The 18,777-nt window shown below is 36.6% G+C and overlaps 1 protein-coding gene across 2 annotated transcripts; it reads right to left on the reverse strand.

The window, feature by feature from the left end:
* Positions 1 to 2,499: 2,499 nt before the first annotated feature.
* On the reverse strand, positions 2,500 to 18,029 carry sypb (synaptophysin b). Of its 2 annotated transcripts, none has more exons than XM_014983846.2 (6): positions 17,888 to 18,029; positions 7,021 to 7,145; positions 6,691 to 6,889; positions 5,056 to 5,247; positions 4,666 to 4,976; positions 2,500 to 4,379 (listed from the first exon to the last, which is right to left on the reverse strand). In XM_014983846.2, exons 2-5 carry the CDS (start codon positions 7,098 to 7,100, stop codon positions 4,695 to 4,697), a joined length of 753 nt encoding a protein of 250 aa, XP_014839332.2. In that variant the 5' UTR covers positions 7,101 to 7,145; positions 17,888 to 18,029; the 3' UTR covers positions 2,500 to 4,379; positions 4,666 to 4,694. The 2 variants fall into 2 exon arrangements, with proteins under 2 accessions (XP_014839332.2, XP_087863298.1); XM_088007172.1 differs by lacking the exon at positions 17,888 to 18,029 and adding an exon at positions 8,819 to 9,299.
* Between the last annotated feature and the right edge of the window lie 748 nt (positions 18,030 to 18,777).

Raw genomic sequence — 18,777 nt, forward strand, 5'->3', positions numbered from 1 at the left:
TGCTAGCAAAGCTAGCTGTACTGAAACACGTTGCATCTGCGATGAAAAAAAGTTGTCACTCATGCGCTGAATTATTGTGTGGAGGTGTTGACTGAGGTGTCACAGATATGGAACAACGCTGTGACCAAAGTCTGCATTGATATGACATTCAGGAACGATCCGATTCTTCTGGACGGATCTTTACTGATTAAATTTATTTCAGCTCAGGTGTTTCATGGGAATGTGGATCTTTCAGATCAATTTGAGAAGCAATTTTGAAGGTAAAACTTAATTTTTTGTGTGTCACGTAGCGTGGGGTGCTGGTCTTGAGTAGGTGGTCTTGACTACAACTCTGCTATGTGGCTCATCGGTTGCATGTCCTCCCCCAACCACCTTCTTTCCATCCCCTTTCTGTTGGATTTGTTTAAAAATAAATGCAAAAAAAGTGAAGTTCATGCTATGTTAGGACAGGAGACAAGATGTTTCCATCCCTAAAATTATGATGCATAGAATCACATATCTAAGTCTAAACTATGTTACAGAGTAAACATAATAAAAACATGCTTTATCTGTGGCATTGTTCATTAAAATGGCACATTTCTAATGTTTTAAAATTAAATGCAATGGTTCACTGAATATTGTATTAGGGATTAGGTAATGCATTCAGCAAGTACTTTTACATTTAATGCTTAAGTATTTTTAAAAGCCAGTACTTTTTTTTTTACTTAAGTACAAATGTTAATGTGGTAGTTTTACTTTTACTTGAGTACATTTTTGTCTGTTTATTTGTACTTTTACTTAAGTACATTTGTAAATTTTTTGAGTACTTTCTCCACCACTGATGGAAATACAGCTGCACTCAGATTCAGGGCTGAAATGGATCCTATCCCGTTCTAATATACCAAAGCTAGTCAATATGAAAGGGGATTACGCTGCAGTGTACAGATAGTTTGAAAACTCAAAAAGAGTTGCAAAGCCTTTTTGGCATTGAGACAACTGAATACAACACATGGTACAAGTAAAAAAGATTCTAGGAACAATATTTTACTGAATACTACATAAACAACAGAAGTATAATTGACAATACAGTATTGTTTTGAACAAATGCACAAAAAGTGTCTGTCAGGAACTTCCCCTTTTAAAACAGCATAAGCCAGAATAAAACCAGAAACAGAAAGTGTGTTTCATTTCAGTGCAATTCAAATCAGCGTTTAGGTGCAGAAACGTTTCGCTGCTTCGGGTGTTTAGTTTCCATAAAAGGACATTTTTCTGCTGGAGGCAACCAAGACTGAGCTGATTTTTAATTCATTTATTTTTGTCCGTTTGTGTGTATAGTTCATAGGTAAAAGCATGAAATCTAACACATTTAAACTGGTCAAAACTGTGTGAATTTTTCTAGGTTTATGACAGCTGTGCTGAAAAAAAACATGTGATCCAACTTAAAAAAAAAACATTTGTAGAAAGAAGTCTTACTTTAACATAAGTGAGTCTGATGCATTTTTGGTTAAACTATGTTTGTTCTTCACCCAGTACAGTTACTCACATTAGGCAGAAATTGTACTCAAACAAGAGTAGCAATACTTCATACTCAAATAAAAGGTAGCAAAATAACTAAGAAAAGTACAATTCTCCAAAAAGTTACTCAATAAATGTAACAGGGTAAATGTAATTAACTACTACCTGCATCTGTGTTTTATCCAGTAATCACCTATAAACTTTGTAATCAACCTAAAAAGCTTAATGCACACATCTTTTTATAATTGTTTTAGCTAAATTTGTATGACAAAAGTTGTAATTCCCATTTAAAAAATCTATCTTTTCACCTACATAATAGATAATAGGTGTAGGTTATGTGTGTCTTTGTATTGGTCACAGTTTAATGTACACTAAATAGTAAATATATGCTAGATACATGAATTATGTAAGAACATGGCCAGTTTGGATTTTATCAGCTTTACAAATGTGCACAAAACTTTGTCAATATTCCACTAAAGTCGAGAAATTATAATTTCACAACTGTGGAGTTTCCATTAAATAAGAAACGTAAGTAAAATCACAAGTGAATAAGTTTATCCACTCGAAAAGTCCTCAAAAACATGCCGCTGACGATGTTCCAACAACTTCCTATCGTCTTCTCCTTCGTGGCCTGCGCTATAGCAACATCCGGTTGTTAATCACGTGACTCGTGTGTCGCGGAAGAACCGTTTCTATTGCAGTTTTGTGAAATAAAACCGTTTCGATACGGCCAAAAAAGCCCATTATCCTTGCGCCAAAACGTTTAATCGACAAAAGAGAGTTTTTATTTAAATTGTTTTCCATTAAGCACATTTATTTCTGAAATGTCAAATTGCGGTGATTATGGTGATTAAAAACGTAGCTTCTGCGCTACCAGGGGCGGATCTACACGGGTGTTAAAAGGGACAGCTACCATTCCGTATTCACATTAAGCAGAACAAAAATTATATCAAATAAGTGGAAATAAAAATGTCTCAATCATCCAGAGACAATAAAGACAATTAATTCTTCAACAGAATAATTTCAAGTTTATTTCATTTAGTTTCACATGAATCCCATAGAATAAGAATACGGCAAAACTTTGGAGAGTCTTGAATATTTTTTTCCGACTTATCATCATCATAAATACTAATATGAATACATCATACACAATAAAACACAGCACTATTCGAGGGCTTAGAGAGTATCACAAGACATCATTCACCACTAACGACAGACTATATTTCATTTCAGCATATTTATAAGAGCTACAGTGGAAGAGAAAGAAAGACGGAAAGGGAGAGAAAGCAAGTAGCTTCTAGATTGCCTGGATCTAAGAACCCTGATTTAAAAATAAAAAAGGGAGAGAGCGAGAACAAGATTCTACAATGACTAAAGATCCACTGGAGCTGAACTACGGCTGTTTCTGTTGAGAGCTGTAGAAGCTAAATACCAATAAAACACATCTGCTATCGTTTGGCAAACATGCTGCTTGGAGATCCGTACGGAGGATGGGCAGCTGGAGCCGTACAGGTGTGTTTGCATCTGGATACAAGCAATTATTGCAGCACTTTGTGCTTTCAGTAGATTATGGCAGAGCTGCTGTAATAATCAGTGTTGTGTACCAAACATCGGGTTCGCTGTGTAGTCTAGCTTTGTTCCTGAGCCTCGGCCTCTAACGTAGGATTACTGATGGAATGTCGGAGTTGGATGCATGCACTAAACCGGATTTCCAATCGGAAGAGGAGGAGAGTCGAGGGCGGGATGAAGACGGCGCGTTGTGTGTGGCACGACTATGATTTTTAGAAATCTAATAAACCCTCGTTTACTTTTTATTCTGTGTTGAAGTGATTAAAGTGTGACAAAAACACCATTAAAAAAAACAAAACAAACACAAACACATGCAACTCTGTCTTAGGACTTTCCAAATCACAAAAAAGGCGATCGAGAAAAGGACAATATTTTTTTTTTCTTATTTTGACAAACAAAATAAAATAAATGCCATCCAAACAAATACACAGAAACTCTTACTACACCATCTGATTTCACAATTTCCATACTGACAACACAGCAAATATGAGACGTAATTTTCTTCTCCGTACGCACTTGTGATTTCCAGATGTCAGGATTAACAATAATCAGTGCACAGCCAGAATGCATCCACTCGTGATATTAGATGGTTGAAAAATATATAAAAACCTACTTTCATCACTAACATTACCACTGTCACTCACTTCTCTATAGATAGATATCTTCGTTTTTAGCCATTATTTGCAGCCTTCGCCCAGATTTTCATTTTTTAAATCATTAATTTAAAGCAAATGTTCAGATTTCAATGTGACTGAGAGTCCGGTCAGTAAAGGTTTAAACTATGAGAGCTCCTAAACAGAACCAAAATAAATGCAATTGAATAACTCTGTGCTCAACATTTGTTGTATAACAACTAATATAGAGTGCACAATTATTCAACTGTGTACATATAGTCATATATATATATTTATATATCAGCAAGTCGATATTTACACAGCACAGACAAATACATTCTCTCAAGTTAAATATAACTACAATTTTTTTTCCCCCCTCATAAATTTTCTCCGTCACAACAAGGTTTCCCTAACGAATGTTTTGGTATTTGTGTTCAAGTTTTTCTCGTATACCCAAACAGACAATCCTCTGTTGTCTTTTACAGTTAAATACGTCACGAGAATAATCATCATTGTTACAGCAAACAGAAGAAATCCATTCCCACCCACCCCAGAACCGACCCGCCCGTCCCCTCCCCGGATGGTAAGAGTGCGGCCTCCCCTCCCGCCGCCTGCCGACTCACAGACACACAGACAGACACACAGAGGCGCGTGGAGACGCAGGTGGTGGTCAAGAAACGCTCCAACGATGACCAGATCGCCCTGCGGAGGAAAGAAACAGGATACACCAATCAATCAATCAATCAATCAATCAATCAATCAAGTTAATCTGTACGGCAAATTTCAGCAAAAGAGGTTTTCAAAGATGCTTTTCATCGCGGGTGTCCAAAGTGCTTTTACCAAACTTTTTCCAAATACTTTTTTATTTACTTGAGTAAAAATATGTTGAAGTAGTGCTACTCTTACTAAAGAACCCACTGGTGTATTTCAGTTACATTAACCTAAGGCTTTCTAAGGACGGATATCCTGAACTGACTGGTGAACTCACCGTCCTGCAGCTGTTTTGGCTGAGGAGGTTTACATCTGGTTGGAGTAGGAGGTGGGCTGCTGATCGTAGCCCTGGTTGTAGCCTCCGTCTTCGTTGTAGCCTCCTTGCTGGCCGTACTCGGGCTGGTATCCGCCCTGGGTGCCGGCGTATGGGTCCTGCTGTCCGTAGCCTCCCTGGCCGAAGGAATCGGGGGCGGGCTGCTTCTCTTGCGATGGGACGTACGTTCCCGCAAACGCAGCCATCCAGCCGGTCTCTTTGAAGACGAACCACAGGTTTCCCAACCATAGGATCAGATTGATGAACCCAAAAGCCTGGATGGAGACCAATGTTCATCGTTAGAGTGAATAATCTCACAGTGATTCTTTATGTGGCTCAGAATCGGGAACCCACCACAGAGGTGTTGAGCCCAGAGACTTTGGGGTCGTAGACCTCTTTGCAGAGGTTTTCCCGATCGTCGCAGGCCCGGATGAGAGTGATGACCCTTTCTGGATCGGTGGCTGTCTTCACGTCTGACAGGCCTTTAGCCCAAGCACAGGATGAGACCAGCCACATAAAGGCAAACACTGCCGTCACAACAAAGTCCTAGAACCAGAAACACAAATCCATTGTTGAAACCAACAACAACATGATATCAGCATGTCACTGTAATTCCATCACTAAATCAATCCTGCCAGGATTTTATAATTTTTTTGCTAAGTCAATTATTTTGTTTGGCTACTTTAGGAATATTCACAAAATTTTTTCTTCGTTAAACGCCTTCTGAAATTTACATACTGAAGAAAAAATATGAGAATAAAGCAACAATCAGACAAATTTAGGTTATTTTAACACCTGTTAGTCTGATTGGGGACTAAAGTTGCAACATTTGTTACATTTTCAGCCACTATGTGGTTCGCATTCACACCACACTGTGTCAAATTAAACAAACTAATTGAAAAACCTGTTCCCCTCCTCGCCTGTGGAGGCGCTGCAGCAAAAAACTACTGAAGGAAATGACACAAAATCCTCTGAAGAAGACATGAGCGAAACTTCCTTCTTCACAAAATGTAAACAAAAATGAAGAAACAGCAGATTTTTGTGGTTGTAGGATTTCTGTTATGACATTGGTAAACGACCATGACCCATTTCTCCAGCCAGCGCGAGACTCTCATGTTTGTTTTGGTTCTATTTACCCAGAATGCCCTGCGCTGCAGTGCGCTTCCTGTTTTTGGAGCTGTTTCTGGTCCGCTTGGCGTTCACTTATGTATTCAGGACGTGCCAGAGTTCACTTCAACCAAACCAGATTTAGTTTCTTTGGTCTGATTCAGAGTTCGATTACGCGCTGACACTTTCCCAAACGAACCAGACTTTCTATAAAAACGCACCAGAGTTCGATTAAAGTGGACTAAACACGGCTTAAAGAATCTTAGTAGCTTGATTTAGGTTTCTAGCTGCATCGATCATGAACTGTAACTTAACATCAAGTAAGGCTAACCCAGCAGAATAGCATAAGTAAGAAATACTGCCACCTGCAGGTCGGAGTTAGCATCACTCTCACCCAATGCTTTTGACCATTTTTGTGGAAAAATTGCAATAAACCCACAGCTATGATTTGGTCTGAAAAAATGCATTGATCTGTTGATTTTGTGTGAATTTCCGCAATAATGACATCCCGAAAACTAGAGGAGCTGCTAAATGTTGTAATGTAAATATTGATAAAAATTAACCCACGTTTTAATTGCTCTTTTCTTTTCAAGGTGCTTTAGAAGAAGCAAGTTTTTCTGATGCTAAAGGCTTCTTTTGGATGACATTTTTTCTATTGCCAAGGTGGAAGAAACATAAATAAACAGTCAATTTTACATTCTATGTAAGTTTTAACACTTAATATTAAAATAAATGTTATTTTGCATGCAAAATATTCAAATTTTGTATGCATGGCTCCTAAAGTACAAAATATAAACCTACCAAGCAGTTGTATGAAATTATAATGTTGCTATTTGATATTTTGTGCAGTTCAAGCTGAAAAATGTAAATAAAAGAACTCACAATCCGGGGCCCCTTGTTGTTTTCGCGGTACTTCTCCAGCACGAAACAGTAGGTGGCGAGGGCTGCCATGGAGTAGAGGAAGGAGAAGACGGCGATGGTGACGAAGAACTCGGCTGAAGAGGAGTAGTCTCCGACCAGGAACTGGCGGTCCGGTTTCCCTCCCTCACAGGTGGGAGCGTCAAAGTAAACCTGATGGAGCCTGAAGACAACGCAAAAGAAAAAAAACAAAAAGACAAGAAGAAGAGAGAAGAGCAGATGAAACAATACTTCAAGAGAACAACATGTAAATCAAATCAAATGAATAAATTATAAATTATTTTAACAAAGTACCTGAACGGATATTCAAATTCTACTTCTATTCCCAGGTTACTATATGATCGGTTTTTACACTCCACACTCATCTTGAACATGCCAGAGTAGCTGCCACATGTCGAGAAGGCGAAGATCGCAAAGATCTGGAGAAGAAAAAGATAAAAAAGCACAAGAAGAATAAGTTTGTTTTTCCAGACAATCTTTCAGGCTTCGCCCACAAACCGGAAAAAGAAACGCGTGGAACTTCATTTCTCAGCGTTAAGAGCAAGTTTGGCGATTTTGGTGAAGCCGTATTCTTCCTCACACAAGGCAATAAACGTCTTCCTCGACCAACTTGTTTACTTCTTATACTTACTTACATTTATAGCACCTTGCAAAAGCATTAAAGATTCTTAAAATGTTCCACATTTTTTCATGTTAAAACCACACAATTTAAAGTGTTTCACTGGGATTTTAAGACACAGACCAACAAATAATAATGCATAGCAGATAATGCCCAGATTTGAATAAAAATGAGAATCTGTGACAAAACTGGGAAATAAATGTTTACAGAGACTTTATTTTCAATGTGACTGAACTTCAACTACTTTGCAAAAAAAATATAGGCAAATATTTCAGTTTCTGGACGTGTGACGCTGCTGGAATTTTAACCTAAACGACTTGCAGCTGTAGATTCAGCAAATGTTGCCTCAACATGTAGGACATTGACTTTTAAATCCTTTATTTGTATTAAAAAAAACTATTTTAATTGGATTTAACACTTATGTCCTATTTTCAAAATACACTGAATTTTCTGACCAACATGACAAAAGGCATGCACTGGAAAAACAAAATCATACCAACTATTTTTGGTCTACAGCCTTTTAATACAGGTATCTTAGAGAATTTGATATAAGACAAAAACAATTTACAGTAACTTTTCAGCAAGGTTTGGCATGTTGTTTTTACTCAATAACTATTTAACTTTGACGAAAAAGTACCAGTTCTACTGGCAGATTATTTAACTTGTAACATGAGAAAACTGTCTGTACTTTTTCATCAATACCAAGGAATTATTTACTTTAAAAAGCTCCTATTTCTTTCTGAAAAGTTTCTTGCAAGGTAGTTTTGTCTTATTTCAACTGTATGAAGATATTTGCACAAGAAATTAGTTCCAAGATGTTTGATGTAAGTTCAAGGGGGTGTGAATACCTTTGCAGAATCTCATACTCATACACTACAAAAACTAATTTTTACCAATTGTTCTTGGTCTACCTTTTGGTGAAAATACCTTAGTACACTTGAAATAAGACAAAACTAACTTACAAGTAACTTTTTATCAGACTATAGCTTGTTTTAAGTCAGTAATTCCTTAATATTGATGAAAAAGTTCCAGTTCCACAAGCAGATTATGTAACATTTACATTGGAAAAATGTCTTGTTATAAGTCTTGTGCTAGTGTAACTAAAACTTTGGAAAATCAATATAAAGGAATTATTGACTTCAACAAGCTCCTATGTGTCGCTGTTTTGTCTTATAATATTAATAATTGTTGCTGTTTCCAATGCTTCCTGCCTGCAGCATCCCTCTGACTGGCCAGCATCCTCCAGTCCCTCTGAGCTGTTAATAAATTCACACCAAGTGTAAATCAATGCACCGTTGTTAACAGCCAACACAGCACAGACTGTCCCTGTTGCCATGGTTATTGGTGAAAATTTTAATTTCTGCGCGGCTGTTTTTTTAATTCCCTGGTTATTTTCCTCCTGAAAGCTGTAGGTTGCTACAGTACAATCAGCCCCGTCCAATAAACGGTCCGAACAGACGCACACTCTCTCACCTACAGCAGATTAGAGGAGCCAGACTATTTTTACCACACCCTCCCGGTTCTGCAGGCCAGATCCGATTGGAGGGACAATCCAGCTATTAATCTGGCTGAGGTGCTTCACCATCTGTCACCGGATCCTCAGCTACAAGCTAGAAAACATCACGCTGCGTCTCTGAGCTAACACGCGACACGTCACTTCCGTCTTAGCTCCATGGTAACGTCTGTCTTCCACAGGCGTCAATAAACGGCGAAAACAATATTGACGGTAATCTTTTAGCTCATATGACCAGGAGGTTTGTTTCCTCAAATTTTAGGTTTTTGGACGATGTTCAGTTTTGTAACATCGGGATTTTTTTCACCAGTGCGATCCGTCGGTTTGAGTAGCTCGAAGTCAGCTCACCCAAGGCCGCCATCTTGCTTGACGAACGTTTTTTTTTTACAGCTTCCGTTTATTTGGACTTTTAATTATATGACGGCCGTTTTAGACAGAAAAAATAGTGAATTTCTGTTAAACAAGAAAAAGATAATATTAACCAGAATTTTTTATATTAATCAGAACATTATTAGAAAAACAGATTTAACATTTGAAAAGCTATAAACCTGAGCTTGAAAATTTGTTAGAAAACCCCCCCTCAGAAATGTTGAGATTAATCTCACTCAGACATTGACTAGAAAAATACTTGAACATTTCTGAGGTCCAAAAGTTGAAAATTTTGACTTTTTAAAAATGTTGTGAGTTTGAATTTTTATGATTTTGCACTAAGCAGAACATAAATCCTAAATTCATAATTGACTCTATTCTAATGTTTTATCCCTGTTAGAATGATGGAAACAGGACTTTCATCCTGTTTTTACATTTAAAAAACTGAATTTCACACTTTGAGTAAAATATTAGTATCTATGTAAATTGGTAGTAAAGACTGCTTTTAATGTTTTGGTTTTTCTGACCAACATGCAGATGAGGAATAGGGTGAAATATGGCTGCAGCGGAGGTTTAATTCAATATTCACAGCAGGAGTCTGCTGTAGTAAGCTATTCTAAAAATAAAAACTACACCTCTCAGTCAGTTTAATGTATCAATTTCATCAAACCTGCAGTATTTACAACCCAGGTTTCAGTTTTCACAGATATCTTATTTCATTATTTCATCAACAGATCAGAGAATTTCTCAAACAGGAAGCTGCCTTCTGAGGTTTGTTTGCTAACTTTTTTTTTTAAATTTCTTTACAAAAATATACCAACTTCTCAAATCTTTTTTTTTTTTTTTTTTTTTACATTTTGTCACATAGTACAAACTTGAATATATTTCTGGGTGGTTGTGGTAGATTTACACAAAGTACTGGATTTATAAGGTTGAAGATATGAGATTAATACTATTACAATAAAAGAAACATTTTTAGATATTTTGGCCATGGATGCTAAAAACCAACAATTTCGCTGTTTTTTCCTTTTGATAAGAATCCTGGCTTGTTATTAGAAACTGTTTTATTTCTGAAATTAAATCCCACTCAAAACTCATCATGTTACATAATAGCTAAAAAACAGAAAAGAAAAGAAAATGATAGTGAACATTTTCTTCGATTTTTGCTTCCAAATCTTAACAGTTTAAAACAAATGCATTGTGCTTGCAGAAATCCAGATGTGGATGCAGGTAGGTTTTAAAAACAAATGCTGATTTTTGCAAGAACAAAGTCAGCATTCTGTATTTCTGCATGTTTATATATGCATGACTGCGTTTCTGATCTCTGCAGACAATTAGAGGACTAGAGCCATGGCAATACATCACAGATAAAATATCTTCACCAAAGTATAAAGAAATCTGTTTTCCATGTTGTCTGTCTCTCTTTGGGTTAAAGAAATACACTTCACTGTTTCAATATTCCTTAGTTTGAATATTTGGTAAGACTTTGTGAGAAAATAAACTCCTACCAAATATTTTTCGTCTAGTTTCTAGTGCAAATATCTTCGAAATAAGACAAAACTAACTTGCAAGTGACTTTTCAGTAAGTCAGTTTTGCCTTTTAGATATTTGCACTAGAAACTAGACAAAAATACTTGGTAAGATTTTGTGTTTTTGCAGAGACTCACCATAAAAACTCATTATTTCATTGTCCAAATCACATATAGACCAGTCAGTCCTGCTAAATCTGGAGCCAGAAGCACAGAAACTGGATCTAAATGGGAGTGTTACAGCAGAGCACCATCAATCCTCCGTCTGCTCTCGCTGTGTGGCGGGTAAGTAAGTACTGGGCGGTCAAAGTAACGATGCCACACAGCGAGTGCCATGGTAACACAGCTAGCAGGAAGCAAGCTGGTTTCTGCTCCTCCTGCTCCTCTGTGCTGAGAAGATAAAAAGTATTTCACTCTCTGACACAAACTGTCGGCCACTGCTGTTCCGACAGAGTGTGAATTCCTCTCAGTCGCAGTAAAAGGGACACTAACATGGACAGTTTTAAAAAGAAGCCATCAAAGGCTGAAAGGTTTCGGTTTTTAGGTGGCCCTGTCCATATTGATCTAGAGAAAAACAATCCTTGACTTAAAATGAGAACAAGACAATGTAGATATTTTAAACAGTGATAAAAAATTTTAAAAATGACTTAAACTTGTAATTATTTTGGTCTTCATCCTTGTTTTGTCTTGAGGCTCAGCGCATATTGGTTTAATCAACCCAAAGCATGTTGTTCCTAACCAATAGGAACAACAGCACTGCAAAACATAAAATCTTACCAAGTATTTTATGTCTAGTTTCCAGCGCCATCTTTATTTCTGCATGAATAGCTCCTATTAAGTACGACCAGTGGCGCCCTCTGCTGGATGGCGGCCAAACTGCAACATTAAAAGATAGCTGAAGCCAGGGGTGTCGAACTCATTTTTGTTTTGGGCCAAATCCAGATCATGAAGGCTCTTAAAGGGCCGGTTGTTCCAGAATGTATTGATAAAACCTGTTCACAAATTGTTAAAATACCAATGAATCCTCAAAATTAAATATTATTATTGAACATCTTCAGGATTTCATGATTCTTTTTGTGATGTTTTTGCAATAAAAAAGTGTTTGTGGTACTAATTTGGAAATATTTGTGCTTATTTATGATGGTAAATTTAACTTTTTATAACTCACTGTAAATATCATGGACTATAATCTGACGTCAGTTAAGGCTGAGGGAGCTGATCGGTACAAGTATGAATGTTTTTGACAATTTTTGAGAAAAATCTGCAATAAAATCCCAATTATGTATTATAGCAAAAAAGTGTTGATGGAAATTTGTGATAATTCTCAATAAACTGGAGGGACTAATTGATATAATTTGGCAGTAAACAGATAAAAACTGCATTGATTTGATTGATAAAATAACATTTAATCATACTTAGTGTTTAGTCTAGAGTCTAGACAGCGGACCAGACTGGGCCTTGAGTTTGACACATGTGGCGTAAGCAGACGTTTTTAGAACTAATTTTAATCTAATAAACAATTAAATGACAAGTAGATTAATTGCTGCCTGCAGACATGTACAAACTCTGACTTCATAAGGGATTCAATTTGTTATTTCATGGATGCTCCTTGTTGACGTAATTCCTATGAAAAAAGCAGGTGTGTCACTAAACAAATAAACCACCTCAGTTTTTTATTCCATCCATTTTATCCATTAAAACATTTTTATATAGGATATTTTGCACTTCATATAGGAAATAAGCAGAAAACAAGCTCAGCTCTACAAGCCCTGGGGTAATAACCAAATGAAGCGTCTGTACAGAAAACACCTAATGAGCTGCAACAAAACAAACACCTTTTATTGTACATTACGGATTAACTCGGAGTGAATCAGGCTGTTACTTTGTGTTCTCGGCCTTTTAATGTTTGCTGAGAATGAGTCAGAGCGTGAATTTAAATTCAGACCAAACCCAACGCAGCAGAGTGTTGCAGCAGCAGAGGAGGGAGAAAAGGGCGTATTTGGCTAAATATGAGCTGCGTTTGGTAACTCTTTGTCTTCTAACAACCAACACACCTTTCTAAGGTTTCACCCCTCATTTTATTAGACACAAACAGAGGAAAGTATAGAAGGTCAAAGGTGACACAGCATCACACGCCACCAAAACACAAAATCTTATCAAGCATATTTGTCTAGTTTCTACTTCAAATATTTTAGTTCATTTGAAATAAGACAAAACTAAACGTGCAAGTAACTTTTCTTCAAGATGTAGGAGCTTGTTTTAAGTAAATATTTCCTTAATATTGAAGAAAAGGTACCAGTTCCACTGGTGGATTATTTAACTTATAACATGGCAAAAATGTTTTGTTATCCGTGAAATAATCTGTCAATAGAACTACAACTTTTCCTTCTTTGCTTTATCAAAACAAAGAATATTACTGAAGAGATAAAAACAACAGATATCTTAAGAAATAAATCTTTTAATTTTTTATTTAAAATACAAAATGTGGCCTCTGAATGTCTCAGCTGTTTCCTGCCTACAGTCATGAACATCTACAGCAACACTTTGAGTTAATATGAGTTACAACCGCAGTTAATTTTCCTTTGGGGTCAATAAAGTATTTTTGAATTTGAATTTTGAAATGAACTTGACCATTTTGGGCCTAATGGAAAAATGCAAAAACACAAAATCTTACCAAGTATTTTTTGTTCTGGTTTCTGGTACAATTATCTTAGCACACTTGAAATAAGACAAACTAACTGAAAAGTAACTTTTCCACAAGATATAGAGGATTGTTTTAAGTAGATAACTCTTAAAACTGTTGAAAAAGTGTTAGTTCTATTGGAAGATAAATTAACTTACAACATGGGAATAATGTCTTGTTACGAGTTAAACAATCTGCTAATGGGACTAGTACTTTTTTTATCAATATTAAGGGATTATTGGTCTTAAACAATCTCCTAATCTTGCTAAAAAGTTACTTGTAAGTTAGGTTTTTCTTATTTCTTGTGAACTAAGATATTTGTACCAGAAACCAGACCAAAAATACTTGGTAAGCTGCACAGATCTATTCCTTGCTGCTCTGCTTTCACTGGATTCAGTTCAAGAATCTGGATAAATATTACCGAGGTTTGGCTCCTCTTCCCCCTCCTAAAATAAATAAATAAAATAATAAATAAATCCCTGTCTCGCTTCTGATACATGCCCATAATAAAGCAGGCGCTCTGGCAGCCTCAGCCTGACGCTGAGGCACGCAGACCCTCTCTGACAGATGATTCATGCGTCGCCCTGGCCTCCGGAGCGAGGCAGCTGATTGGTTGGTTGGCTCGCAGTGACCCAGGGAGACAGTGATGAGGTGCTGGCACACTCACATAGCTCCAGGGAAGGACTACAGAGTCATGCAGCACACTCATGCCTCTGACTGCTGTGCTGCAAATCTACAGAGGCTGTAACAGCGCGGAGCTGTGTCAACACCGTAATGTTTTCATCTGTGTTGCGGCTCCTCTCAGGCTTCGGCTCCGACTTCCTCCAAAATCATCAAAATACTGTAAAGGTGACCTGCTATTCTTCCTTGAACAGGTTAGGATATATCTACAGGCGATACAAAACATGTTCATTATAGTTTTCTGCTGAAAATTATCCTCAGATTATGAGATTTTAATCTGTTTGATTTCAGATTGAGCTGTTTTAGGGACTCTGTCTCTTTAAATCCAAATAAGCTGCTGCTGGCCACGCCCCCTAACTCATCGTTTACAGTCACATGGGAAAATGGCTGCAAACAGATGCATAATTACATAACCATACATGCTTGAAAAGCAAAAGTGAAGCCTCCTGCACAACCAAGAATGCAGCCAAAACACAAAATCTTACCAAATAATTTTAGTTTAGTTTTTAGTTCAAATATCTTAGTACTTTAAATAAAACAAACTAAGCTTAAAGTAGCTTTTCATTAGGACACAGAGGCTTGTTTTAAGTAAATATTTCATTAATATTGATGTTCTACTGTCAGATAAATTAACTTAAAACGTGGGCAAAATTTATTCTTATAAGCAAAATAATCTGCCAATAGAACAAAAACTTTTTTATCAATATAAGGAATTACTGACTTAAAATAAGCTCCTATATCTTTCTGAAAAGTTACTTGTAAGTTAGTTTGTTTTATGTCAAGTTTACAAAGATATTTGCACTAAAAACTAAACCAAAATTACTTGGTAAGATTTTATGTTTTTGTAGTGTGGTTTCTGTAAGCCAACAATAAAAAGCTTGTCTTTTCCAGCAGCCATTGTACAGCGCATACAGCAGTAGAACCAGCTGAACAAACGTGGTGGAGCTCAGCTTGGGTTGCTAGGTAACGGCACGAATGTGACTCAACAATCGGGAGGCTTTTGGATTTCCAGGCACCAAAAAGCATCTGGGTGATTTTTTAAGAACTTCGGATGTTTTTAGATGCAGCTGAGACCCAAATGGACAAACAAAAACATACAAAATGTGAATTTTTGCACAGTAGGTCACCTTTAAATTGCAGCTACTGAGAAAACTCAAGGTGACCTTCTTAGTTTATGAACTTATTCCTAAAACTAATTGACATTAGAGCGGGTGACGTGCTCAAGCAGCTGTGGAGGTAAATATGGTCGGATAAACGTCTCTCCTCCTTCCTAAACTCTCCCAGCTGAACTGAAGCCGCTCCAATGTCGACCCTGCATCATCGTCTCTGCTGCTGATGGAGGACAAACTTTGGATGACAGTATGCTATATAACACACAATAACTGCTTACCTAAACTAAAGAAGCTGTTCTTTACGTTCATTAAATATTTATTTTTCATGTACATGATGCACCACTTTGAATAATTTCATCCACAGCAATCAGTTTCCATTTGGGATCAATAAAATATTTTTGAATTTGAATGTTTTGGCTGTCAATAATGCAACTTCATAATTAAAATATTGATGTTAAGCTATTTAGTAATCCGTTACTCTATATTATTTTGATGATTAATTGAATATAAATAGGTCTTAATACATTTATTTTTAGCAAAATCTTTGGTTCAATTTCTTAGATATCTGTTGCAATCTTTAATGAGTTACTTTTTAATCCGCTGTAATTGCTTTTTTTTTTTTTTTTACTGTTGCAGCCCTTTGATATCTCAAGACATAGAATGCATTATAAATAAAAAATATTATTATTATTATTTTTCCTTTATTAATTGTCACATTTTGCTGATTTGTCATTTAACCATTTAAAACCATTTTATACATAAATAAAAACTACAAATGAACAGAAAATGCAACAGAAAGACTCAGTTTTACATTTTGTAGATTTGTTTGAAAGAAGTATGCTTTTATGAGAAAATAAAAAAATAAGGTCAATATGTTGATTAATTTTGGATTAACTGATTAATAATTGATTAACAATTTTTTTTTTTACATAATTTGAACTGGGTGAAGCTAAAACTTAGGTTCTTTTTAAACGCTAATGTATATTTTTTGTACAGTTTTGGCCTAATTGCTGATCTGTATTCCCTTATTAAGTTGGTAAAATGTATTTAAACATCTGTTCAAGGCAGCAGATAAAAAATGTTGAAGTGTCTTTGGAGGAGGATTAAACTGTGATTTCATCCCTCAGTGGAACGGGATTGTGTTACTATAACAGTGACACACATTCCTGCCGGAGTCTTCTGCAGAAAACATCAAAACACGACAGACTCGTCACAAACCCATCGGAGCAAAAGAGACAAAAGGAAAACCCCAGAAAGTGAAGGTTCAAACGCAGAGCAGAGCCATTAACTTTCTCATTCCACGTTCTCTGTCATTCGGCTCGAGGCGCCGCGCAGATTCTTCATCTGTGTTACAAACGCTCTATAAATAGTAAAGATGCGCCAGGAAATGGGATGGTGACCTGAATCTGTACAGCTGACCTTTCCTCATCTGGGATTGGCCAGTCAGAAACTAAAAAATCACAACATTTTTCAGCTCACTACCAATTAACACTCTTCAGTGTAAACGTTGTTAATGAGCTCATAGTTGGCTACTGTTAAGTCTCAATGAAGCGATGATGAACTCATGTTTGCTGTTCTTCAGGGATATTTACTAAACTTTAGCAAAATTGTTCTGTTTTTTTTTTTTGATGAGTTTAATTCTGTCTAGATTTAACAGTGAACAGGCACATAAACATTAATTGTGCTAATTTATATTGTTAGTGGCTGAGAATAGTTTAAAAAGTCAACTCTGTGGTCATTTTGTTATTGAAAGCTTTAATAAAATCCACTTTAACTGCAGAGCTGTGTAACATAGCCTGCTCTCTGTCTCTCACAATCTGCAATCACAAAACAGATCTTATCATTTTCAGCTTCCTAAATTAATTGGCTAAAAATAAAAATTATTTAAGAATATTTACTTGATTTAACAAAAATGTCTAAACCAAGGGTGCTCAAAGTGGGGCGGGGACAATATGCGGCCCCTGGATGGATTTTGTGCAGCCCCGTCCAACTACAAAAAGTAAATAAATTAGGAAAACACTAATTTTTTTGGTGTTTTTTTTCTTTCAATATTATATATATATATATATATATATATATATATATATATATATATATATATATATATATATATATATATATATATATATATATATATATATATATATATATATATATATATAAAACAACGCTGAACAAAAACTAAATGCTATCAGACATGGAAAAACTATAGCAGGCAGATGTCAAACTGTTAACTCGTTTACTGTAAATAATAAATTCTAATTCAGAATTATTGTTACTGTGCAAGAAAGCACAACAAAATCTAAAAAACAGCAACTCTGAAAGGCAAGTCGAAAAATAAATATATCAAGTCTCAATAAATCTAAAAAACATAGTAGAAACACAAAAACAACAGGAATGTTAAGGGAAAAAAATGTTGTTTTTTTAAAAATTATTTTTAGTTTGCTAATCCTTTAGGGTTAAAATCAACAGCCATAAAAACACCAGTATGATACAAGCTAATTAGAAATCATGCTATAAATGATCAAGAATCTGGTGTTGGCATGTTGGTATGGGGGCTGGAGGCTCCAAGTGAAAACCTGCTTTCAGGGCCCCAGAAAAGTTTTGTCCGGCCCTGTTTATGATCTCTGCTAAATGAATGAGAAAGAAACTTACCCACTGTAGTACTTTTATAAATCCCAGTGGTTGCTTGACTACTGTGAACTGCCCTTGGGCCACCAGCTGTCAACATAACAAACAACAATAAGATGCAGCAGATTCTTTATAATATTTTTAAGCGCAAAGTTATAATGAAGGCTCTTTTCTAGAGTAGTGAAAAACACATTAGCTGTCACATCTTTGTGCGGTTATGAAATGCTGCGTGAGTGGAGTAGAGAAAGGGCTGCTGTCAGTATTACAATTAGACAAAGCTGATTAACTGTTTCTCTCCTGCAGCATCCTACCAGCGGCAGCCATTTTTATTTATCTCTTTTACTAAGGGGAAATCGTCTTAAATTTGGCGCAAGAGAGGGTATTTGTGCGCAGGTGGATGCGACGCCGCAGTCAGAAGGTGTGCATCAGTAAATGGCCGCACATCGAGCAGCTATCTCTCTCTCTCTCCGTCCCTCTCCCTCTTTTTCTGAGGTTGTTTTGTTTTCTAGGCATCCTAATGAAACAGGTGACAAAATCTTCTCTCAGATCAGCCTGACAGCTCGATGAGCGCCTGGTTTTCCAGAGCAAACATGAAGGGTTTTATTTAAACCGCTCGGCTGTTTAGAGAGCTGCGGGAGACCTTCCTCCTCCTCCTCCTCCTCCAGCTCCTCCACCTCCTCCTCTATATGTTGGGCCTGTGTACTGCCCAGAAAATTAATCACATTTCGCTTTTGTTATCTTAGCAACAGCGGCCTAATTGAAACAGGAGCAATCTGAATCAATTATCCGAGTCTCTCTAGAGAGATCGGTCAGTATCATCTCCTTCCTGGGCTAAATGTCCCTGCTGCGGCTCTCTGGACATCCTGCAAAAGCGGGCCGCTCAGTCTGCATCATCACTAGCCGAAAAAAAAAAA

This window comes from Poecilia mexicana, unplaced genomic scaffold (genome assembly GCF_051168715.1).
Source record: "Poecilia mexicana isolate PSO_F unplaced genomic scaffold, ASM5116871v1 scaffold_7, whole genome shotgun sequence".
NCBI lineage: Eukaryota > Metazoa > Chordata > Actinopteri > Cyprinodontiformes > Poeciliidae > Poecilia > Poecilia mexicana.

What these genes read in the sequence shown, in the direction of transcription:
- sypb (XM_014983846.2), bottom strand. Translation starts at nt 7,100, where the DNA reads ATGTTCAAGATGAGTGTGGAGTGTAAAAACCGATCATATAGTAACCTG. An exon ending in ACAACAAGGGGCCCCGGATT is followed by an intron (nt 5,248 to 6,690) that starts GTGAGTTCTTTT and finishes TTCTGGTTCTAG; the next exon opens with GACTTTGTTGTGACGGCAGT. An exon ending in CTGGGCTCAACACCTCTGTG is followed by an intron (nt 4,977 to 5,055) that starts GTGGGTTCCCGA and finishes GTCTCCATCCAG; the next exon opens with GCTTTTGGGTTCATCAATCT.